Genomic DNA, 25804 nt, shown 5'->3' on the forward strand with positions numbered 1-25804 from the left:
GCATTACAATGACGATAAAACAGGCGCATAAGAACAATAGACATGGTTTTATTGAATGCGTGAAGTATATTTGTGAAAATATTTCGACTAATGAGGTTGCATGAAAGTGTAAACAGAAACCATCTTGTAATAGCTACGTCTCATTTGAGCCGTTTTGGAAAGAGAATCCAAACTACGGTGGTCTCATGTGGCTGCGATTAACTGTTCGTTTTTGAGCTTTTAAGAGCTTGTAATCACATTTCCACATATTTTGCACCTACAACACAGCACAGTAAGACACGGTGAAGAAATTTGATACCAAATAACTGTAATGTGAACTTTGTTGCAAATCAACCTCTAAAGTAATATTGGCCACACAAATCTATCTGGCGTTTAAGATAGTGACCACACACATCTATCTGATGCTTAAGGTAACAGTGACCACACAAACCTATCTGATGCTTAAGATAATATTGACCACACGAATATATCTGATGCTTAAGATAATAGTGACCACATAAACTAAATGGTGCCTAATAATAATGCAGAGACTATGAATCTATATGGTGTTTATCTGGGGCTTATCTAGTGCTTCTCTGGTATCCATTTAAATTCAATGGACCCATGAATATACCTGAACATGTATCTGCCAGACGCAGTCAACAAATTGGAGGAAGACAGGAGACCTTTCTGCATCAGCATGTTTGTCTTCACCATGTCCAATTCTGTGACAAAATTTGTGTCCAAAGCTAATCCACTCTTTCTCAATGAGGACTTCGAAACCTGAGATAGAAAGTTTTCAATCTGTCCGGTAAACATGATGCATCGGCAAATAGGACGATCCACTGAGATGTAAACCAAAAGTTACTCGCCTGCGAACAGCCATAGTTAATAGAGGTAAAAATACTCTATGTTCCCATTGGGCCGATGATGTAGATTTGGAGTTGTGCGCACACTGAGTTATAAAAGGATAACTGTTTCAATGGAAATTTGCAAGTTGCGAATTAGCGCGTTGTGCTCTGTAAAAAGGATCAGAATTCTATGCAAGAGGTTATAACTGCAAGCTCCTCTCTGGGTAAATCAAAATAGGAAGGACTGAAGTGTGCAGATGTTGAAAATGGAATCATTTTCTTGCACATCATTCTCAAGAGCCGCTTCCATCTTTCAAGAGCATGAAAAATTCAATCAAAATTTGCAAGAAACTAAACTCACTTGAGTTGCGTGTTTTTTGCCATTTCGATCTCGTGGATGATGCAAACTTGTGGACTAATCGCTGTAGTGTACTTGGCCCAAATGTTGTTTATGAAACAAGTAATGTACTTGAACTTGGCCCAGGATCGTTTATAGAACAAAAGTCATATTAGCTAGGTCAACCAAAGCGAACAGATGCTGCTATAATGTATGGCGCAAACTAGACATAAGAATGTTGTCATGGAAACAGTGATAGGCATGATTGGCTGTACAGGCAAAGCTTGGGTACCTTTGATTGTTCTGTAGAAAGGGTCAAGCATGATCATAGCAAGAGCAGTGATTTCAGGTGTCCGGTCCCAGCCATCACTGCAGTGCACAAGCACTGAAGTTTTGTGGCTCTCCACCTGGTCGACTATCCTTAGCGCACCAGCTAGCACTGTCTGTCAAAAACAAAGAATTATTGTGCATCGCATTAAAACTTCAAATGTGAGGTAAAAGCATTTGATGCCCAAACATACCTTAATATGAAGAAGCCATTGAGTTGACTCGACATTAGAAAGCCAGTGGTTGTCATCGTGAGTCGGGTGGCAGATGTCCTGCAAATGTTACAGAGTTCAGTCCATCAGCGCAAAGCGCATTTTACATCATAATTTGATGACAGTGGTGGCTAAAAAAAGATTTAGTACGACGAGAAGCAACATTCTAAAAAAGGTAGCTACCTTGAGTTTGCGTAGACTTTCTCTCATCACATGAATATTGTGAATGTCGAGGAAGATGAGCTCAACATTAGGATACATTTCAGACGTTTCAAAACCACCACCTTTAACCTGAAAATAGATTGATATACAGACGACATAAAGGTTAGCTGGAAAGGGCTGCCTAACAAACTATTCAAAGCACAACTTCCGCAGTTGCCAACAGTTACCACTGCCCTCTATGTGATACAATTTGCTGACCTTGGACCAGACCGACCAAAAATCTGAAAGCGCATTAACATGCAGACATACTCGTAAATCGACAGAATGCAAATGACGAGATATGCCGTCGATAACCGAACAAAGTTTATTTAGAAATCCTTTTATCAGGTAAGTTTAGCTTGCACATCCCTTAAAACAAAACTCACAAACAGGTAAATCCAAAACACCGGAGAATGTAAATGAATTTCTGTCGCACATCAACATGCATTTACACACAGCTTATGGACATAAATATAGACGACGTTTAACGATGCACACAAGTTGATGTGCCAAATATAGCACATCAGGTACCACAGGGTTAAAGGTAAACTTGCACAAAATTTAAGTTAATTTTACCAGAAAGTATCCGCATTTTTCTATTATTTGCGATTGTTACTGATGTTTGAGTTGGTGTGACTGCCAGGATGTTTCAAGATTAAAATCAGCAAAACTTGATCGAGGTTAAAACACTCAAATCAAGCAAAGGTGTGATTATGACATCTATACAGTGAACTCTCCCTTACGATTTAAATCTGTTCCAGGACTGGCACCAAATAGCGAAAATGTTGTATAGATGGGTATATAAAAAGCATAGTAATTATATAATGCAAATATGCCCTGGTAAAACTTTATACAAGTACTGTACATATTAACTAGAAATTCTCCTGTCATACAGCACACGACCAAAGTGATAATGAAAAAAAGAAAGGGTACTGCTGGTTGTTGAAAAAGTAGTTGTCAGCAGGAATTGACAGAGTATAGTGTAAATGACAGTTGTTCGAGATGATATAAAATAAATTTGAGGGAGCACGACTCCAAAAAGGTGCAACTAACAATTTATTTTGGAGGTAAAGTTGGGTTGAAACCAAGTATATGAGTAATTGGTTAATTGTTGATATTACAGTTGTATTTGGTAGTGTAATATAAATAGATATATAAAGATGAAAAAGTTCTATTTTAGAAGTGTAAGAATAGAAAAATGTTAGGAAAATTGTGAATGGAAAGTATATGAGGAATGTAAAGTTGTATATATGCAACTTTACTATCATATCTCAAAACATTCTGGTAATCGGATCACCTCAAACAATCTCAATGATAGAAAAACATCAACAATCTTCAACTTTAACGCTTTGGTACGCAAACACGCCTAAAACTATGGAAACTGGGTATAAAGATATCCCACCTTGTTTGCTTGAGCGTTAAGTCTAGGCCTTCCATCTATAATGTAAAGCTTGTGGCCCTGGGGGTTAGCATCCATTATCTGATGTATATATTTCTGATCATCTGGACTCCTTGATGAACCAAAACCAACAAGAGGTTGTGAACACCTGGTTATGGAGACTTGAGTCTCTTTATTTATCCAGCTCAGTACCTGCCAAGTACAGAAATGTGATTAACACATAAAAAAAATTTGATAACTTGCGTCACGCATGGCATCACTAAAACTTGTTACATGTTTTTACTAGCTCACAGTATCAAAAGTTTCTTGAACGTGATGTTTCATCACAGAATGTCTGACCCAGAGTAATTTATGCAGGCAGGTACCATGTGTTTCATATACATGTAGGAATTGTCCTCTCATATACATGTAGGAATTGTCCATGATTACATAGAACAGCACATTCACAAAAAGGAACAAGTAAAAAGCCTTATCTCTTGTCGCTACCATCAAAGAGTCTCTGTTGCCAAGTAAACAAAAAAGAATCTAAGAAGATTCTCCGACTCCAAAAGCACATAAATTACATAATTTTTTTTATCATATATTTCAATACATCATAGTTTTGGCTTTCCAATGAGCCATTGTTTGACATGGTGAGACAGACATTGGTTGGTGTTTATAGGATTTACCCAGAGCTCTACTGCAGAAATGTTCTATGGTATAGGCTATAAATTGTGACGTCACATTTTTTATATTCGGTGTTGTGTGCTCTTACCGCTTATTTCATTGCTTACCGCTTATATTTATCAACTACGATAATGACGCTAGTGGCAGGCAAAGGTAGGACAACTCCCGAGAACCATTGAAAATGACAAAGGAATCAGTGTCATTAGCTCTTCATGTACAGATTATTTCTATGATAAATAACTCAGATTCCACGCACCATACTATGTTTTCCCGATGATATTATGCACTGGCCCTCTCTTTTTATTGCGATGTTGAGGGGCACGACTGAGACTAATAAATCTCAAGCAATGAGTGATCTCGCGAAAGTGCGATTGACACATAGTCCTAGGGCCACGCAACTGTCACAATTTAATCGATGTGATTTCACTACCTTTATCAACGACAGTATATTTATTGAAGCATAATTAATTAACCCAGAATATGTGCTTGTATTGGTCGGCGTTAGCAAGATCCCCGGGCATTGTTCATTATCTAGAATCCTAGTTTATTATTAGCGCTCTCTGGGTTTAACAGCACCGACTGTCACAGAAAAGGGCAGCCTCAATGGCAGCGAAAGGGATCGACTACCTAAGGCTAAATAATAATTGTGTCATCACATTTTGAGAACCTGAACCAAGAGTTTTTTTTGCAGGACATACTTTTGACACCCTGTTTTTCATAGTTCTATTATTCTTTGTGTATTGAATATAGGCTCATTCGAAAGCCAAGACTCTGATGTATTGAAATATATAATAAAAAAAATATATAATTTATGTGCTTCAAGTGCAGCTTGTCATGCTCATTGACCTTTAGCTTATGAGAGTAGCATTAGTTTAGGAGAGTCAGGCATATTATTAGTCAGAAGAGACGGTGAACATCAATATTGCAGGATTTGATAAATACTAGCATATTTGCATGTTTCATGAGCGCTGGATACCTGCGGCTGCCGCTTTGTTGTGTTTGGTTAGCCGAATGTCATTGAGTACATTTTAAAATAAAATCCAAAACATGCTGAAAGAAAATACAGTACTTAGACATGATATCAATCAGAGAAATAGTACCTTACAAATGATTATTAAAACTGTATACTAGAAATACGAAAGCTATATTAAAAACGTCACAATATAAAGTGATATGTGTAAATAATAAGAAAACAAGATAGCTCTTGTTTGTCATCTATATTCTGCTCTTAACGGTTTCCTGTTAGGCTGATGCTACTACTGGTGTGTCACAGGCTACTCATTCTACATCTAACATGATTAAGATTTCAGCGCAAGCACACCAGCATGTGTGATTCATTAACCTCGCATTGGGAGTGCCTTGAACATAGCACACAGTATTAATGGTTCTGATAATAGGAACATAAAGATAGCAGTTGCCCGTAAACGCTACAGATCAATAAAAAAAAACCATCAATTGCCGTCTACAGGCGTAAGAACCTCTGGCAGTCTGTACAAGGCGACAAGCTAGCTTTAGCTACTCACGGGTAACCTTCCCCGACTTCGAAACTTAGCAACAGCCCGCAGTTCTTCATCTGTAGCAGCGGAAGGAACCACCAACTAAGAAAAGAAAACAATAACTTAAGAAAAAATTACATAAGACCTAACTAACTGATTATAGGATGTTCACTGCTAGCCACTGTTCACTGTTCCTATCGACACTAATCACCGCAGTACGTCGGGTATACCGAGTGAATAGGAATAACTGCAGTAATAGTTCACTGTACTATCACTGCAGTATTCGTAATACAACTATCAATATTCAAGCGCGAGCTCATCTCCATGTTTCTACGATGCAGTTAGTCTGCTAGTTTGAGTCATCTGCAATATGTAAACAGCAAACGCCCACAAGTCAAATGAGTTTTGTTACTCAAAGTTTTGTCGAATGTTTCATTCTTGCAAAAGATGGAAACAGCGCTCGCGAATAATGCACAAGAATGTGCCGGGTGAGCTATTCCATTTTAAACATTTTCAAGAGTTAACTCATTCTTTCAATTAGAGCAGTTCCACATACTTCAACTCAGAAGATAGCTTTCAAGTAATAGTTATCCTTTTAAATGATGTCCACCACTGCATTCACCGGTGAAGTGACATTTACATTACTACCTCTGAGAGAACTTAATGTGCAAAAGTGCATTGATGAACAGGTTCTCGGGAACAAAGAGATTTTCAGAAGTTTAGCGAGGCAGCTCAGTGACAACAGAAGCTACAAACAGCGGTGAAACAAATGGCAAACGAATTCCAATCGAAACATATACTGCACGGTAACTCAGGGTGCACAAAATTCAAATCTGCATCATTCGCACAATAAAAACATAGTGATTAATAGCTTGAATAATCATTTTTCTGGCTATTATTATATGTTAGACACGTAGATCCCAAATACAAAGACCTAGTACCAACCGTAGATGGATAGCTGTCGCACAGCTGGTAGTTATCATTGATCCTTGTCACTTTCCAGCACTCATTGGGCACTCCCATTCTTTCATATTCCTCCATCGGCTTGTAAACATTCCAACCATTTTCTACCGGGGAGTCTTGGTAGGTGAATGCAAATAGTGGCTGCAGTACATCAAATCAATAAAGATTCAATACATCAAATCAATAAAGAATCAATAAAGAAATCAAAGAATGCAAAATAGTTATTAGGCCTTTCGAAGGTAAGTTTTGAGGCTATTTCAGGCTGCCAGGGTTGAGTTGATCCATCAAAAAAGTCAATTCTTTCGAGATTGACGATTCATGTTGATTAATCTATCTATTTCAATGTACTATGGTTTAGTGATACAGAATAAGACAGTAGTTACAAACAAAAACATGCTAGGGCTAACGTTAGCCTAAGTGTTTCACATCTGAAGGCTCATAAATCTCTCACATCACAGCCGGAACCTAGTCTACTAGTGCCAACATTATTGTCCAGCCTTGCTAGTAAATCAACCGACTCATCGTTATAATCTAGTATTCATCCGCTAGTAGCACTGGTATTACTTGCATTTGATACTCTTTGAGATATTTGTCTGGAAGTCACCATCATGTCTTCAAGGTTACTCAAGCACATGCAGGTGAAGAGAATATTTATCACCATGATACCTTTCCAATTTATCATTCTTCGAGTGATACTATATCAGATGTTACTATTGGATGAAAATGTAAACAGAATGGAAAATCGACGAATCATAGTTGGCCTTACAAGGAAAAAACACCCTTAGAGATGACATTATCGTTGCTATAACTACTGTGCATAGTTGTAAATAACTTCAAAATATCAAAAAATAACCAGACGATTTGATATTGCAAATTTTTAATATCGAATCACAATATATAGAAAATCGTCCATTTATAGCTATATCGTGATACTATTATGTAAAAAGACTTGCTAAGTCTCGTCAAAATATCTTTGTATAGTTTAACTAAAAAGAAACTATTGTGTTCATGATAATTAGAAACATTTACTTCAAGAATGCCCGTGTGCGTGGAAGACCTTGGAATGAGTCTTAAAGATGGGAGGACCTATGTGTTTTAGTTCCAGTGTCGTTCAGTCTGAAAACCGTCAAATGTAAGATTACACGATTATATAATCGGCGATATCTCTTTAAATGGTGGCAATTTTCAAATTGCCTACCTTCAAAATCTTCACCAAGCGATCAAATAGCCATATCGTAAATCTCTAGTTGTATGCAACAAGTGATGTTTCTCCCGTGAAAGGGTTAAACAACTAGAGAAAAGTCACTTACCATCTTATTGGTGACTGGAAAAGTATATTGAGTGAATTTTTCTATCAAATCCTTCCTTGTCTGTTTCTCTTGTTTGAGAGAGAATCTACAATAAAAGTACATTGACTCAGTCACCTGAGTGAGCATGTTCAGCATATCATGTCTACTTGAAGACACCTACCTGATACTTCGCATGTCTTTGCAATAAAGGTCAAATCCATATGAGTGATCCCCCTTGCTTGTCTGCCCACCATACTTGTCTATCCTGCTTATCACACATAGTGGAACATCCAGCACCAATGGAGCACTCTGCAGTGAGCCAACAAATGGTTACACACATGTCTAAAACGCGAAAAAGAACCAGCAATGCGGGCCAATTTTATGACTCACCCGTCCAGAACTCTTGAAATAGAATCTGTAATTGGTTAGGGTCAACTTGCCAAGAACGGGTCCTTGATATGGGCAGACATAAGTGACCTCTACAATAGTACACATCAGTCCTAGTAGTAGTTCTTAACCGCGAGTAGTTCTTTCTCAGCTTTCTTAACACACAATGTTTATCAAATGAGAACCACAAACTAAAAATGCAACTATTAATCTTAGCATGTTTGTAGAGATAAAAAAACGAGGAGTTAGGTTTAGATGTAAGCAGTCCCGCTGTCGTCTGTCATCACATCTTCCATAATGGTGAACACAAGAATCTATCTAGTACTTAAAATAATAGTCAAAATAATTAAAAAGGTTAACACAAAAAAATCAGTGAAAAAAAGGTTTGTTTCGAACATATATGGTAAAAGAAAAACAGTTATAGTTTAAAAATGGCCATAGCCTAGATGCAAAATAGCAGCAAAGCAGCTAAAGATAAGCGAAAATAACTGAACAAATGAAAGCTGCTATGAGTAACACACAAGCTCAAAGTGCAAGAGTTGCACATTCCAGTAAACATTATCATTGTCCTTCGCCTGGCTCTAGCTAGAACTTCATACGTTGGCGGTATCATAACAAGATAAATTGCAAAAAAAAACACAGTTACAAAACTGGCATAGAAACTGAGACTGATTAATAATACGACAAACTCATATATTTCGAAACTATGCCTGAAATACAACCACGACAGGAAAAAAGTCAAATCTCAACTTAGCTGCTCCTTCAGGAATGACAAGGTGCTTAGCAATTGTTTTATGAACTTGTACTATAGGTGGGAAACCTTTTAAAACTACTCGGAGAGAGCGCATTACTGGAATGCATGACTGCACTAAAGCAAAAGTAGGCCTACTTAACTTCTTTTATGTATGGTCAGCAGATTTCTTTTGATTTGGAGTTGTATGGTCAATTAGCAAGCTTGAGGAGTGTGTACTTCTGATATTGCATTCTAATCAGTCAGTGGCACATTATTGAATATATGACAAGTTAAGTACATGTCATCAACTTTTCATTCATCTTCCAGTCTACTTATTGCACATTCTGCATGATTTGCAATTGATTTTATTTGTTGCGAATTTATGTACCTTTATCTTGAAACAGTCAGCTAAATTTCAAAACGTTGCTCTGTTTGACTCCGCAATTGCACATGTCACCACCACTGTTGAGAATTAGCTAAACAACAATGATGAAGGCATGAAAAAGGGGGCTTATAAGAATTTAATTTTACAACAGCAAATGCTAGGAGCCGATTCGTAGTTAAACATTGCTTGCCGGCAAATTTTAACAGCGGAGTTCACAACATGTCACTGTGGTTACAGTCACTAGTCGGGATTAAATTTGGCATACTTGGACATAGTAATGCAGTGTGGGTTAACACAGGTTATACTATAAAACTCTTTGATCGGAATTTTTCACTACATAATGTACATGTAAATGGTTTAAATATAATTAGGAAGACATACCGATAAACATGGAAATATGCAATGAAAATACAAAGCATTTGCTGTATAAAAGTAGGCTTGGCTGTTGTAAACGATAGATAAATCAACTGAACGGAACAGTCCGCTAAAGACTGATAAAGTGATGTTTTGAACTTTTTCTGATACAAACTAGCACAGTTTTGCTACCTAGGTGAAGGTGGGGCAAGTAGGGTAATGGGGCAACATGGGCCAGGTCACATATATGGAGTTTAGAACACTTAAATCACTGAGAACATCTTAAATCAAGGACATTTTCTACCATCTACTATATAAACGGCAATCGTTGTCTGTCTGTCTGTCTATGTGTCCGCCTTATAGAATACCGTACTTTTTGGACTTTTAGCCGCTACTAGGTATCTAGGGCGCATTAACGGGAATCTCCGGTTAGTACACGCCTCTATTATACATAACCTATTCATCGTTTGCCGTTTTCACATAAAAGTGGCGTAATAATTACAACTCTACGGCTTTCTTTTAGCTTCATGACACGCGATGCTTTTTGTCCTCGACGCATTAGGGCTAATTGTTTTTGGCAAAACGATATCGACAATAGACTCTCTCGATATTAGAATTTGACGATTAAATTTTATTAACTCTATGAAACACGATGCCGTTTTTGTGAACCTTTATTTCTGGGTTTTCTTAAGGTTCAATTGCTAAATCGCTGTTAAGGTCACTACTTTTCATGCAGAAAATCGTATTATCTCGAGTAGGAATAGCATCTAGATTCTCTCACCTTCGATCAGACAAAGACACTACAATATTTTATTTTTACATAATATATCGTCGTATTCAGAGTTTTGATGGATAGCTGTTGGTGGAACTGTAACTTTTTTATACACACACTTCTATGCAAGAATTGTTATTATTAATTCAACATATTCACAAATTTTATTTTGTTTTCTCAGTTTGTATTAATTGTACCATTACCGAATCATCTCATATTGTAATCGTAGCAAAACAGACTCAATTTAGCTATTACTGGCTAATTATTTCACTGTTACATCTAAACCTTATAGTCGTTTTATTTTTAAAATTTATTTGACCTGCACGAAACATTTTTTTCATGATATGAAGTTTAAAAGTTGTTTGACAAAGTAAGTTTGAAAATCTTTACAGTTGTTTTAGGTAGAATGGCAAATGTAGTTATATGTTAAATACAAATCAGTTTTCTGTTAATTATTTTTTTATTACCCGGGCAACGCTGGGTTGTACAGCTAGATGTATTAGCTTACACATCTTTCCTTTTAAACCTCTAACCAATTAGTTTTTCGTAATTAATTTCACATTTTACAACAAACATTTGTAAGATTACTGCAAGATTTATCGTGTAAGATTGCAAGTATCAGTTATTCTCCACCTCTTATATTTACATACTTTGAGAAATATATATGTATATATATATAGAAGATATATAAATTTAAATTCTCTTATTATTTATTACATTTATAAACTTCTTATGACTTTTGAGTTTATAATAAGTTTTTTAAAGTTTGTTTCATCATTGTTATTATTTCAACTTGCATTCTTTTAAACATAAACTGAGTATCGTGTTTGAAGTTGAAAGATTCATTTTCCTATCACTGTTATTATTACTTGATTAGTTTCCAATCATTATTATTAATATTATTCTTTTATTCAACGATTTTGGGCAGACATTGTTCTAATAAAATTTCAACTACAAAATACTATGTTGTCATATTTTTAGTATTGTCGTATTCAAAGAATTGATGGATAGTTTCTGGTGGGACAGTAACCTTTTTATACCCACACACTTCTATGCAAGAATTGTTATTATTAATTCAACATATTCACAAATTTTATTTTGTTTGCTCAGTTTGTATTAATTGTATCATTACTGTATCATCTCTTATTGTAATTGTTGCAAAACCGACTTAATTTAGCTGTTACTTGCTAATTATTTGAAATTTACATCTAATCCCTTTTACAATTGTTTCATTTTTTTAATTTATTAGACTGGCAAAAAACCTTTTCCTCATGATATCAAGTTTGAAAGTTACAGTTGTTTGACAAAGTTTGATAAACTTTGCAATTGTTTTTATTTTCTCTTAAATTATTTCAACTACACAAAACACTTTTCTCATGATAGGTTACCTATAATGTTTTCTCATGTTACCTATGTAGTTTGAATGTTAGAATGGCAAAGGTTGTTATATATGTTAAATACAAATAGATTTTCTGTGCAAAGACTTTTTTATTACCCGGGTACAAGTACAGCTTATGGTGTAAAATGTTGAAAAAATACTTTACCGAAGTTGTTTTCACGCCTTGAAGCGGATTAAAATTTACATTATTTTATTTTAATGGTAAAAATTGTTTCGGATCTCGAACTCCTGGAACTGATTATGTTCGAAAACTGAGGTTCCACTATACGTTATCAAAAGATATAGGTCACTGAAAGTTATGAAACTTTAAATTTACATTGGTTTGAAAACCTTTACAGTTGTTTTATTTTCTCTCTTAATTTATTTCAACTACACAAAACACTTCTTTCATGATATGTAGTTTAAAAGTTAGAATGGCAAATGTTGTTATATGTTAAATACAAATCAATTTTGAGTGCAGAATTTTTTACTACCCGGGCAACGCCGGGTAGAACAGCTAGGCTTGGGGCTGTGGCGTCACTCGGGGATGCGCGGGAGACCTTTTTCGCCCCGAGTACAGCGAGAGTCTCCAGGCGCGGCTTTCCGGATGAATGAGTTGGCGAGTGCGAGGCGATTGATTGCAAAGCGATTGAGTGCTAGGCGATTGATTGCGAGTGCGAGGCAATTGGTTGCGAGACGATTGGTTGCGAGTGCAAGGTGATTGATTGCAAGGCGAGTGAGAGGTGATTGCAAGGCGATTGATTGAGAGGAGAGTGCAAGGCGATTGATTGAGAGGCGCGCAGGCCGATTGATTGCGAGGCGGGTGCAGGCCGATGGATTGCAAGGCGATTGATTGCGAGTGCGAACCGATTGATTGCGAGTGCAAGAGCGCGATTGTCAACTGCGAGGCGGGTAAAGGCTGGTCAGCCGAGGCGGGGGCTCAGTGGCAAAAATGCGCGATCGTCAACTGCAAATATAGACGGGTATGAACGGATGCATGAATCTAGACACATGAATCTAGAATATTTACTAGATTTTACACGCATCTAGCTGTAAGACACATTGCAGATTTCCATTGCTCTCCCCAACATTGACATGTATATGTGCATACATACTCTGATCAGGACAACAATTTCAGTAGACTGCATATTTGGAGTTGTTTTAGAGTATGAAATACAACTCTCAATAAACCTTATGCTGCACGTGAATCTGTTCCTGTAGGCAGGTAATGCAGCTAGTTACTTAATAAGGAATATGTAGCAGTTAGGGGTTTTATTTTACGTTTACTACTATTTTATAACAAGTGTAAACTTTACCAACCATATTGTACTATATGATTTTGGTAAAAAACAACAGTATGCTTATGTAATTCAGAAAGACTGTGGCTAAAGCATCACCATTGATTTACTGTAGCACATAAATACTTGCAGCAGCTATAACTAATATTGAGAATAAGTTCATTTTGTGAAAAAAAAACAGTTGGGGCAAGTTGGGCCAACTATGGTGAGGCAAGATGGGTCACTATCCCAACTTGTCACATAAGCTTTAATTGATCTTGTACTTTCACTGACATCTCTAGTAGGTAATAAACTGTAAAGTTTTAACAAATATCGGGCTAATAAACTAAAAATTTTAATACAGTTAATAATAGTGTTCACGCTCAGCAGCTCAAGTGTGACGACTTCTGCAGATTTGCATCCATTACCAAAGGCACCGTCTAGAAAAGCTACTGTGAAAATAAGAAAGAGAGCTAGGACTGCAATACTAACTAATACTCTAGAAAAGCAGCGACTGGAAAAATCCCGAGACGAAAAAAATCTGAATACAGCTTCATCTTTAAGATCAGAGGAAGAAATCTAGGAAAGAGAGCTTGGTTGTTTCAGACAGTGATTCGCCATCAGCAGAGACTGATAACGGAAAAGGGGAGAAATCGGTTCAGATAGGAATGTTTGTTTTAGTAAAGTTTGCCAAAAATGAAAGTTTTTTGTTTGTTGAGACGGTAAGGATGTGAGGGATTGAATTGGTTCGTAGATTTTCACAAGAGGACTCCTCGAAGAAAGCACAGCAAACCTGAACCGAAAGACGTGTCACTGATAGATCCCAACCAGATCATTGAAGTACTAAGTATCCTAATGGAATAACTACCAAAACGCTAGGAAGTGTCAGCTTTGGTGACAAGACAGTAGATATGATAGATAGGTAGATATAAAGGACATTTGTGTAGATACATTTAGCTACACTTAGTGTAATGTTTGTTACACGCTTTTTTAAGAAGGATATGCTATGTTTATGTTGATAATATGACTTACGCATAATATTACATATGTATGTACATGCACAGAATAGCCGTATAAGTGTGAAATATATTTAAGCGTAAATACAAAATATACATCAGCGGGAGTTGTAAAGCTTGGTGTCATAAAACTAGTCTTCTGAATACTTTCTACATCGGCCCAACTTACCCCACAGGTGGGGTAAGTTGGGTCAGCCAATAGGGCAACTTACTCCACAGGTGGGGTAAGTTGCCCCATTATCAACTTACCCCACAGGTGGGGTAAGTTGATAAAATCTAATAAAATATTCTAGTTTGTTCTAGTCCATGAAAGATCTTGGGAAATTGTTTAACAATACCCTTCAGTTTCATCCATTGAACATATAACATTGTTACCAACATGCAAAACACCCATTCTCTAGCGGTAGCAAAACTCAAATTCTTATTTACTCTCCGCACATAGTGTAGGGCATTGACTACACTATTGCAATATTGATGTCGACTTGAAACTGTCCCTTCTCAGCCCTAAAACCGATTAGACTACATTTAGTGGGTTTCAGTTCGACCTGAGTCTGAAGCATGGTAACTGTAGGCAGATATATTGCATTCTCACATGAACCAGTATTGACAACAAACAGGAATCTTTTTGCAGATCTGGAGATGCACTAATGGAGTTCAAGTATGTCCAACTGAAAGTTCCAGTGTATTCCTCACCACCATGAACATCATTATTTTCTCCACTTGTCTCCAGGAAATTCAGTCCTGATAACTTTTCCTTTGCCTTCTGAAAACTCATCACTAAGATCTAGCCCTAGATCTAACACAACCGAGTCTGGTTCCACCCTGGTCTTTCTGTGTGATCCGGGTCCCTGTCCTTTTTCCGCGGCACCCCTGTTGCCTTTGAAACAATGCTGTTCCAAGAGGGCTCAACTGTAGATGGGCCCTGTAGATGGTCGAACTGGCCTTTTCTCTGGATTCCTCTCTTCTATGCTGTTCCTTCACCGCCATGGCACTCGGAGGGGTATTCGCGTCCAGGTCCCTATACTACCTTCAAAGCATGTAAGCATCTTATTACTGCGAAGCCGTCTGCCTCTTAGAACTTTTAAACTCACTCGCGACTTCCTTCTCACTTCATCCTTCAATAGGAGCATAAGGGGGTGTTACCCGAAGAACCTCCTCCAGAATCTCCGGTCTGGGCAGTAGACTCATGGGGTCTCTTTAAATTTCATGTCGTACACCCCTGTAGATCTCATATTTCAGGGTGTTTCGGGTCTGAGTGGCGCTCACTGTGGAGCTTCAGTCTTGCAAGAAGGTTGGGTGATCGTCCAGTGGTTTTCTGCTTTGTCTCGGATGTCGCGGACAGGTTTCTTCTCAGTTGTGGTGAGATGGATTCGGCTCTTTGTCCTCTATTTCTGACTCTCACCAGCACCTCATACTTATTCCAAAGCTTGCGTTTAAACTTCTGAACAGGTTCCAGTTGTCGGCAAACATTCTCGGAAGATTGCCAACCCCTTTGATTTTCTCCAGATGTCCACACCATACATGCTTCTTTCGATTCTAATCTGGTGACACCCGTTTACAGTCAGCAGGTCACCCTACAGCTGTGGGCTGATCCAAACAAAATTCGAACAAAAGCCTGTCAAATTTAGCCCCTGTCTCCACTAAATTTTATCAGTGCACAAAAACTGGAAATGCTAACATTTTTACAAGATCTGAAACCTAAAGTATGTGAATTATAATTTTTTACTTATTAGCAAGTTATCGCCTTTTAATGCACAATGTGCAGTCTAAATGGGGAAATCTTATCACCATTTTTATAAAACTTCCCACAAAATATTTTTCAACATATTTTTTAAAATTTCAATAATAGTTGTCCTCTTCTGCTCTATTAACTAAATTTGAAGCTCAACTACTAATTTTACAAAAACAAATAGAAAAATGGTTTATAATTTACCCTACAGGATGAAAATATTCGTTGGTTATAAAAATTCGCAAACAGTCAATTCCGCGAATTATTAAATTCTGTGAATAATTAATTCTATTTTTAATCACAAGGGAGAATAACTACTGCATCTAATTAAAAGCTAGCCGCTAGGCTAGTTTGCAATATAAATACTAAACGTAGTTGAGTTCCAAAACACTTTGAAAATCATTGCCTGGGCTTTGAGCTAACACCATTGCCAATGCATCACATTTCTTTACAAAATTATTCAAGGTTGTCACAAGATATGCAGAATGGCGTCATCGCAAATATAGCCACTTGGCAGAAGTACTAAACGTGGCCGAGTTCCAAAACTTCTTTAAAATCATCGCCGGGCTTCAAGTTTTATTGCCATTGCATCCAACTTTACAAAATTATTCAAGATTTTTACAAGTTATTCGGCATGGCTTCGTCATCGCAAAAATCTCTCCTAATCTTTTTACATTGAAATCAACTCTATCAATCTCTAATACCGAAGTTGAAGACAATCATGATTCTGATCTGGACATTATGGTATGTATTTGATTTGCAGTGCAGATACGTTTTTCCATAATTAACTGCATTAGTTAATTCTTTTGTTTAAAAACTGATCGCTTTCATTAAATACTTCAGCTATTGTTTTTGTACTTCCTTAACACCTGTTAATATGTTTTCGTTTTTCTGTTTACTGCAGATTGAGAATGAAACAACCTACTCCGATTATGAAAACTAGAGACAAGTAGTAATATTCATTAAGGCAGGAATATTGGCAGAGAAGCAACCAGTCAACCTAGACCCCTTCATCGACAACAACTCCTTGATATCGCTGCAGCAAACATGATTAAATTATATATTTTATTTCATGTATAAATATATTATAATTTATAACAAACTTGAGTGTACAAATAAAATATTTCAAATACAAATAAAATTTTACAAACGATGAATAGAGTAAATATAAACTGTTTAGTCCATATGGCGGTTGTCTATCAATAAAATTAAACTGGTACTCTTGTGAATACTAGCGTGTAATGGTGCTCTCTGACTAGTTATTTTGGTAATAGCAGATCTGCCATTGTCACTGTCTTGGGTAGATGTTAAAGGCGATTCTCTTGCTACTACATGACTGGTAAGGAAGTTATCATCAGAACTCTCCTCGTGGCTTACTATTGCAAAGTTTTGCCGGTTGGCCAAAGATTTGTACTTGTAAAGGCGTTTTTGTTCCTTTTTTAAAACAGATATATTCTCCTCGTTAGCAGCTGCGGTCACTTCTACCTAAATTTTAAGACCTCCCTGAATGATTGGTGATCTTCGAAGAATGACATCTACCACCCTTGCATCCATTGTGCTTCCGTGTATGATGAAAGATCTCTCTCTCTCTCTCACACTAAAACAAATAACGAAGCGGTAGAGATTTGAAAAAATAAATATTGCGTTTTACCGAAGAACCAAATTAAAACTAATTTAGTAAATGGTTTTGAAAAAACTCATTACTTACCACAAATTGTTGGTTCATCAAAGGCCTCCAAATCTATGAATATTCGTGAAAACCTCTGAACGCGGCAAAAAATTTGTGGCTATGCACAATCGAACAGTAGCTGTAAGCTGAAAAAAAAACGAAACATGCAATGTGCGCATGCGTAGGATTAACTCTATTGCTAGACTTAATAAAGTTAGCTCTTCATAGAGTGACAGTTTTCAGCCGCAAATATATTAATCCGCGAATATGCATGAAATGGCAAGTTTCGCGAAATTTAACTCAACGAATAAATTCATCCTGTAGGGTAATGGCTATTTATCATATAGTAAGATTTATACTACATGTAAACTCTTTCATTAATTTAAATATTAAATATGACGCTGTTGTATAGAAGCATTAGCAAAAGCAGATAACATAATAGAGAAACGCCTAAACACCAGAGAAATTGTTGTTATAATAACTTGTGATGACATGTGATTTCATTTGTCCTTTTCAGTCCTTGTCCTGTTTATCCTTTGCCTGTACTTATTGACCTGTGAGTTAGGCCTTACTGTCTGAGTTCCCTTCGTGATGTTACGTTATGCCTTATGTTATGCTAGTCAGTCAGTTGTTCAGAATATATGCAAGCAGCAACAACACAGTGCACTGAATTCACGTTTTAACAGGTTATGGGCCCAGAGCCTCCTGATAATATCGTCACATAAAGAACTTTTGATTAGATTATCATGGCAGCAACAGATGAAAAGTGGACTATAGACAAGCTCGATGGACAGAACTGGAACACATGGAAATTTCAGATGAAGCATATGCTGCTGGCGAAGGGGATGTGGGGTTATGTGAATGGCAGTATAACCTTAGCTGAAGATGCCGGAGCAGATGCGAAACAGAAATTTCAGACAGAATCCCAGAGAGCATTTTCATCTATTGTAATGGCTGTAAGCACATCACAAATTTATATCATCACATCACACGAGACACCAGATAAAGCATGGGACACCCTGTGCAAACATTTTGAGCGCAACTCTCTTGCAAATAGACTTTGTTTTAAAAAACAATATTTTCGATTGCAAATGACTGAAGGAACGCCACTTGTAAAACATATGAAGACCATGAAGGAGATGACTGACAGACTAGCAGCTATAGGATCTGCCGTTGATCTTGAGGACCAAGTTGTGACACTTTTGGGGAGCCTGCCAGAGAGCTATGCCACTATTGTCACTGCGTTAGAAGCTCGAGTTGACGATATAGACATAAGCTTTGTTCAACAAGCTTTACTTAATGAGGAATTGAAGCGAAATGCTAGTGGCAACAAACTTGAACAAAATATTGCTTTAGTTGGAGAACGGAAGTCAGCACATGAGTACAAAAGCCAGAAACAACGCAGGTGCTTTGTATGTGATTCCCCGCTTCATCTAAAGCGTAACTGTCCTCAACGAAATGCTGAATATAGAGGCAACCACCAAACTAAGTTTGCAGGAAACGATGAAAACAGTGGTCAGGATGATTGGTTATTCGTTGCTGGTAATAGCGTTTTCAATGATAATCGATGGCTGATAGACTCGGGAGCCTCATCACACATGACTAATCAGATGACCATGATGACCGAATGTACCAACTTTGAGAAACCACAACTAGTGAGACTGGGAGATGGCAGACCGGTAGAAGCTGTAGGATGTGGTAAAGTGTGACTCCAAATGCTGTTCGATGTAAGTGATGCCAAACCCGCGGTGTTGACAGATGTATTGCATGTTCCAAAACTGTCATGTAACCTTTTCTCTGTACGTGCAGCCGTAAAGAGGAAACACTGTCAAGTTTGGAAATGAAAGATGCTGGATCCGCAGCAGAGATGGGCGATTGTGCGGTATGGGTAAAGTGTGGGACAAACTTTACGAACTGAGGTGTAGACTTGCTACCACTACGGGTAAAGAGGAAGTACACCTCACAACAACGTCTTCTAATAGCAACATAGATCTCTGGCATCGACGCCTTGGACACTTAAATGATCAGCAGATTCGTTCCCTTATACGAGAGCAATCAGTTACTGGACTAAATAGTACCCGACTGGAAAAGATACACTCTTCTTCTGCGAGAGCTGCGTAAAAGGTAAGATCATGCGTAAACCTTTTCCCCATTCACAAGTCGGAAAGTCTAGTCATAGGCTACAGTTGATACATAGCGATGTCTGCGGACCAATGCAAACACAATCACGTGGTGGAGCTAAATACTTCACAACTTTTATAGACGACTATTCTCGTTGTTGTGCTGTCTACTTTATAAAACACAAGTCTGAAGTGTTTCAGAAATTTAAAGAGTTTGAGGCAGCTGCTGTTAATAGCACAGGCAACCGCATTGCAACGCTTAGGTCTGACAATGGGGGTGAGTATGGGTCATGTGAATTTGAACAATATCTGCTGCACAGAGGTATTAAGCACGAACTGAGTGTACCGTATTCACTTGAACAAAATGGCACTGCAGAAAGGCAAAATCGAACACTTGTAGAAGCAGCCCGTACAATGTTGCAGCATGCTGGATTGACTAACACTTATTGGGCAGAGGCCGTTGCCTCTGCTGCCTCTGCTGCCTATGTGCGTAATCGTGTTGTAACATCAGCCTTGAGCAAAGGCATTACACCGTATGAACTCTGGTATGGCAAAAAACCCGATGTGAGCAATCTCAAAGTATTTGGTTGTATTGCATATGCACATGTGAACGATAGCTCTAGACGAAAGCTAGATAGTAAGGCATTAAAAGTAAGGTTTGTTGGCTACAGTACTAGATCAAAGGCTATAGAGTGTTAGATGAGAATTCTGGTAGACTTTTTATTAGTCGTGACCTGGTGTTCAATGAATGTATGTTTCAATTTGATTATACTAATGTTTGTTGTAGCAACACAGTTGTCCCTGCGAATAATGAATCCTGCAAACTTGATGTAAGCATGGAAACCACTAGCACCCAACCTGCGACTACGGAACCGACAGCAGCACACCCACGTCAGTCGCAGCGAGAAAGGCAGCCGACAGTTAGATATGGTATCGATGAACACATTAGCTCTACCATAGTAAGACACACTGCCTGCTTTGCAAATGACATCACCGAACCAAAAAGTTTTGCCGAGGCTATGGGTAGTGAGCACACAAATGAGTGGGGAGCAGCAGCTGATGCGGAGTTTCGCTCGTTAACGACCAACCAGACTTGGAATTTAGTGGAGCTACCCGAGGGAGAAAAATCTATAGGATGCAAATGGGTCTTCAAAGTAAAAAGTAAAAGCGATGGAACAGTTGAGCGTTTTAAAGGAAGACTGGCGGCTAAAGGTTACACACAAAGGTATGGAATAGATTACTGTGAAACATTTGCGCCAGTAGTTCGATACTCCTCAATCCGTACAATTGCAGCTAATGCTGTACAAAAGAACATGCATGTGCATCAAATGGATGTTGAAACAGCCTTTTTAAATGGAAACCTGGACGAAGACATATACATGCTTCAACCTGAGGGGTATTAGCAACCTGGCAAAGAAAAGTTGGTTTGTAAACTAAGGAAATCGCTTTATGAATTGAAGCAATCCCCTCGATGCTAGAATAAAGCTTTTCGGCCAGTTGTTGAATCTATAGGATTCAAGCAATGCGATGCTGACCACTGTATATATCCATCCAGATACGCATGCAGTAATAGCTGTGTATGTAGATGACCTCATTTTGGCCAGCAAGACAGACAAGGAAATGTCCCAGCTCAAAAACAAATTCAAGAATAAATTCAAAATGAAAGACAGGAGAAATACACCATTGCCTTGGGATATCGATAGCTAAGAAAGTGGGAAATATAGAGATGCATCAGAAACAGTACATACAACAAATACTGACTAAATATGGACTCTCTGATGCACATACAGCCTCAACACCTGCTGATGTCAATGTAACACTGTGTAAAGATGATGGCGTCAGCCAGGAAGTAGATGCAAAGATGTATCAATCCATGACAGGAAGTCTACTTTACCTAGCAATTGGCACAAGACCTGATATTGCGCAAGCAGTAGGAGCTGTAACCAAATTTAACGCCAAGCCAAACAGCACACATCTTACAGCAGTAAAAAGGATTTTTTAATACTTAAAGGGGACTGCAGACAAAACATTACAATGCAATGCTGTGGGTAACAATGAACTCATTGGATACGCAGATGCTGACTATGCCGGTGACATAGATGATAGACACTCTACGACAGGTCAGATTTTTATGTTAGCAGGGGGAGCTATTAGCTGGCTTAGCAAGAAGCAGCCTGTAGTGGCATTATCCACGACAGAGGCTGAATACATAGCGCTTTGCTCAGCTAGCCAAGAAGCCATTTGGCTCAAACGACTACTGAACGAACTACGCCCAAAGGAACATTTGCATTCTGTAATATTATATGAAGACAATCAAGGAGCTATTGCTGTATCGAGTAACCCTGTGGAACATGCAAGAACGAAACATATCGATATAAAATTCCACTTTGTCCGAGAGGCTAAAGGGAGTGGTCAAATCGAAATTCGGTATTGCCCTAGTGACAGTATGATCGCAGACGTATTGACTAAACCCTTACCACACGTGAAATACGAAAAACTAAGACCGGTGATGGGTGTTGTCTGATGGCTTCATGCTGCAGTTGCAAGTGCTCAGTGGTACACATGTACATTAAATTTAGTGGGAGTGTTGTTATAATAACTTGTAATGACATGTGATTTCAGTTGTCCTTTTATGTCCTTGTCCTGTTTATCCTTTGCCTGTACTTATTGACCTATGAGTTAGGCCTTACTGTCTGAGTTCCCTTCGTGACGTTACGTTATGCCTTATGTTATGCTAGTCAGTCAGTTGTTCAGAATATATGCAAGCAGCAACAACACAGTGCACTGAATTCACGTTTTAACAGAAATAAGCAATATTACCATGAACATGACACCTAATAAATTAGAGGACCAGCAATAAAGAGATTCATCATAATTATACTCATCTACAAGCAGCTTAGAAATCTCCTGTGGAAGTAGCCCATGAAGAAAGAGACATTAATTGCCATGCGAGAACAACATTAAAATATATCAGAACTGTACCATACATGACCAAGACAATTGGAGTTAATCATTATTTCCAATCATTATACTCTCATGATGTACTTAAGACAAGTTCATTCAATTGCTAACCCTCTGCAACATAAAGAACAGAACCTGAGCGGCTAAACACCTTCTCACAGGCTAACAGAGACATCTATGAAAGAGAACAGCTTCAACAACTCAGTACCTCTCAATCTATTTATCTCAAAGATCTGCTGAGGCGCGTTCCTCTGCTTCTGGAGCCTCCCTTTCTCTTCCCAAGCAAAGCAAAAGGCCGTCCATATTAGCAAGCAAATATGGACGACCGTTCGAGTAAGGATGTAACCTTTATTGGTTATTTTAACCTTTTGTCATTAATACTTATGCTTAGAATTCTGTTAGTTGTGTATTTTAATTGTTGGACTTATACAATAAAGAAGTACCTTTTACTGGTAAATTATATCAACATTGCTTACAATTGCTTAACACCTTCACTTGTACTTGAAACAGTAATAATCAAATTAGTTCTCACATGATATAGCAAAAGTACACAAACTGAACATAGTAAAAAAAGAATGAAATGGTAACAGCAAATTCAACACTGATGTTGCGCGGGGATTCGGATTAGTTATGAATAACATAGTTTCTCCATGTCCATCTATGACAACGCTAAAACTCAGCATCTAAAGCAAAGTTTGTCCAAACTATGGTACCTATTAGTAAGGCATACATCCGCAGCTTTTTTCCAACAACGTCAACATTGGTTTGAGATTTTGTGGAAGTTCAGTTTTCAGTCTAAGAAATTGCAAAGCAAACTATGCTCACTCAACACAATTGCATATCAATTTCTTAAAAATTATGTCGACAAAAACAAAAAAAGCTCTTCGCTTACACGACTCGATCAATCCAATCCACAACATTAGCTACCTGTTGAAGCGTCAGCACCCACGACTGAAACTTGTTCGCCATTCATAAGTCTAAATTCATTCTGAAACTCTACTACGCCTCGTGCCTCAGTCATATCACTATCGACCGAAGCTGTTGAATCTGTGTCATCGTCATCATTGCCAGCTGTCTGACTGCTTCTTGTGCTTTTTAATGATGCAGATTTTTCGGAGTCAGAAGTAACGAGAGGCGCAGGAGTTCTGTGAGCCATTATTGAACGCAAAAATGAGAATAACGGCGTATCCTCAGCGGATCTCTGCTGATGATGTAAAACGGAAAAGTAGTCCGCCACCCATCATAGTTAGGAAACGAACTACGTTTTGCGCTTCAATCGAGACGGAAGTAAGTCTGCGATTTCTTGGTCGCCAAAGGCCCGCTTTTACTCCAATCAGCAATTGCCGACTCCCTATTGGAACTTAGTTTATGTGATCGCAATATGATGTTTACTTCCTCATTCGTTTCTTGCTTATCAGAGGAATGCGTAATGCTTATCATTTGGATTCAGGAAATGCATCATTGTCCATCATTTGCATCTGTTAAAGCAATAATAATAAGTTTACATCTCTAACTTGGCATTGAACTGTTATGCGAGTGCACTTCCTTGTCTACTTCACTGCAAGCAATAGCTACAGTCAATATTATGGTACGACATGCCTTTTCTGGATTATTATGCCTAGCAGTTTGAGAATTCACTTTATATTAAATATTTATATGCACTGTTATAAACAGTTTGAAATGTTAATAAACTATTAGCTGCATTTTCGCAGCATTGACAGCTCTTACACTTTCACATGACAACAATGTGAGTTCTTTATATAAAAAGGGGACAAAGTCGACGAATGTACAAGTTCTAATGTACTTTAATCTATGTGATCTTCTAGATCTTTTTAATATAACTCTGAGCTTAGGTGCTGATACCTTCAACATAAAGACGACTCCCCTGACAAGAATAAATATGGTTATGTAAGGTTATGCTGTTAGCACTTGCAGCAGACAACCATCCTGAGTGGCAAACCAACCAACCAACCTTGTTATGAACAAAATGTGCTTTGAAGCCAAAAGAAACATCACTCTCGAGGGTTATTACCTTTATCTACACAAAATTTCAATCATCTGTAAGGCGTAGTAGGCTCACGCATAAAATGTACTGCGGTATCAATGTACTGTAGTTAGTTTTAGTGAGCTTTGTTCTGCTCATCTTTAACTTATTCCAAGAAGTATTGTGTCGGAGATTTTGTGAATATCTGAGGCTTTCTTGTGGTTAGCCGGTAATGCCGGGGTTGACTTTTATGGAAAGCCAGAGCTTTGAAAAGCTGGCTTTTCACAAAAAAGCAAGGAAATGCCGTAGAACTGTCTAACAGGTCTCGCTATATAAGCTGGCATTAACCAGATGGTGGGGGTGAGAAGCCTATGTGAGAAGACCTAGTGAGAAGACTTTGTGCGAAGCATCTGTGAGAAGACTGCTGAGTTACCGGCTGACAGGAAATCTGAGTGTGGTAGTCGGGCTTAAGAGTCCGTGGATGACAGCAAGGCTGCTTATTTGGCTTGCTAATAGGTTGGCAGTAGGTACTGTTGTGAGATTTGTGATGACATTCTGCTGTGGGCGTGCATCGACGTGCTGGTGAAGGCTGGTGGCAAAGGGGAGGTTGGTGTGCCATCGTAGCAGCTTGGTGCTATGTAGCAACATCTTTGTTGTTTTCCTGATAGATTGTACTTAGCTGGCTCATTTGTTTTCATTTTGTTACAGCTCAAGAGCTTAGAAACAGTTCCTTTGGAATTGCCCACCCTTTGTGGTGTGCTGCATTAAAGCTTTATTGGTGAGAGATGAAAAAACTATTCGAGCTTGTATGCCGCATGTGTAATTGTTATTAATAAAGTGTGTGAAATAACTAAGAAAATATCAAGACTCAAGCCGGTAAAACCAAATGGACTGCTGCAATCTGTTAATTTCCAGGGCCAGCAAATCGGTCTTCAAACGTAAGACAATTGGTAGCATTTAGATAAAACTAATGGTTTTTATTTAAATTTGCATTTTTAAAAGGTTCCTTAATTTTTGACAGAAACATTAGCCTGGTTATATTCTCTAAGCCAGATATGTCAAACTCAATTGTACAAGGGGCAAAAATTCAAAACACAATCTAATTCGCGGGCCAAACAGGATAAACATTTATTGAACACATTAAAACTAAATGTTTTTAAAACATTAACATGGATAAAATGGACAGAAATATTACTCTAAAACAAACTTCAGGTTAAATTGAGGCGAAGTATGCAGCAAGGCAGCTGAAGCATTGCATTATGGGATTCGTAGTTCTGTGCAGTATTGTCATTAGTGCTCCATATCGAAGGTGGGCTGGA

The 25804-nt window shown here is 38.0% G+C and overlaps 1 protein-coding gene across 2 annotated transcripts in view; it reads right to left on the reverse strand.

Moving 5' to 3' along the window:
* Positions 1 to 23685, reverse strand: part of LOC137406586 (myotubularin-related protein 2-like) — a 36270-nt gene extending 12585 nt beyond the window's left edge. For both annotated transcript variants that reach the window (XM_068093181.1, XM_068093182.1), the window contains exons 1-11: positions 23429 to 23685; positions 8111 to 8199; positions 7902 to 8029; positions 7742 to 7826; positions 6414 to 6572; positions 5496 to 5570; positions 3310 to 3498; positions 1890 to 1997; positions 1689 to 1766; positions 1460 to 1610; positions 614 to 762 (exon numbers count right to left, since the gene is read on the reverse strand). In XM_068093181.1, the coding sequence (XP_067949282.1) occupies positions 614 to 762; positions 1460 to 1610; positions 1689 to 1766; positions 1890 to 1997; positions 3310 to 3498; positions 5496 to 5570; positions 6414 to 6572; positions 7742 to 7826; positions 7902 to 8029; positions 8111 to 8199; positions 23429 to 23657 (1440 nt within the window). In that variant the 5' untranslated portion in view covers positions 23658 to 23685. The remainder of the gene's footprint in view (positions 1 to 613; positions 763 to 1459; positions 1611 to 1688; positions 1767 to 1889; positions 1998 to 3309; positions 3499 to 5495; positions 5571 to 6413; positions 6573 to 7741; positions 7827 to 7901; positions 8030 to 8110; positions 8200 to 23428) is intronic.
* Between the last annotated feature and the right edge of the window lie 2119 nt (positions 23686 to 25804).

Source organism: Watersipora subatra, chromosome 10 (genome assembly GCF_963576615.1).
Source record: "Watersipora subatra chromosome 10, tzWatSuba1.1, whole genome shotgun sequence".
NCBI lineage: Eukaryota > Metazoa > Bryozoa > Gymnolaemata > Cheilostomatida > Watersiporidae > Watersipora > Watersipora subatra.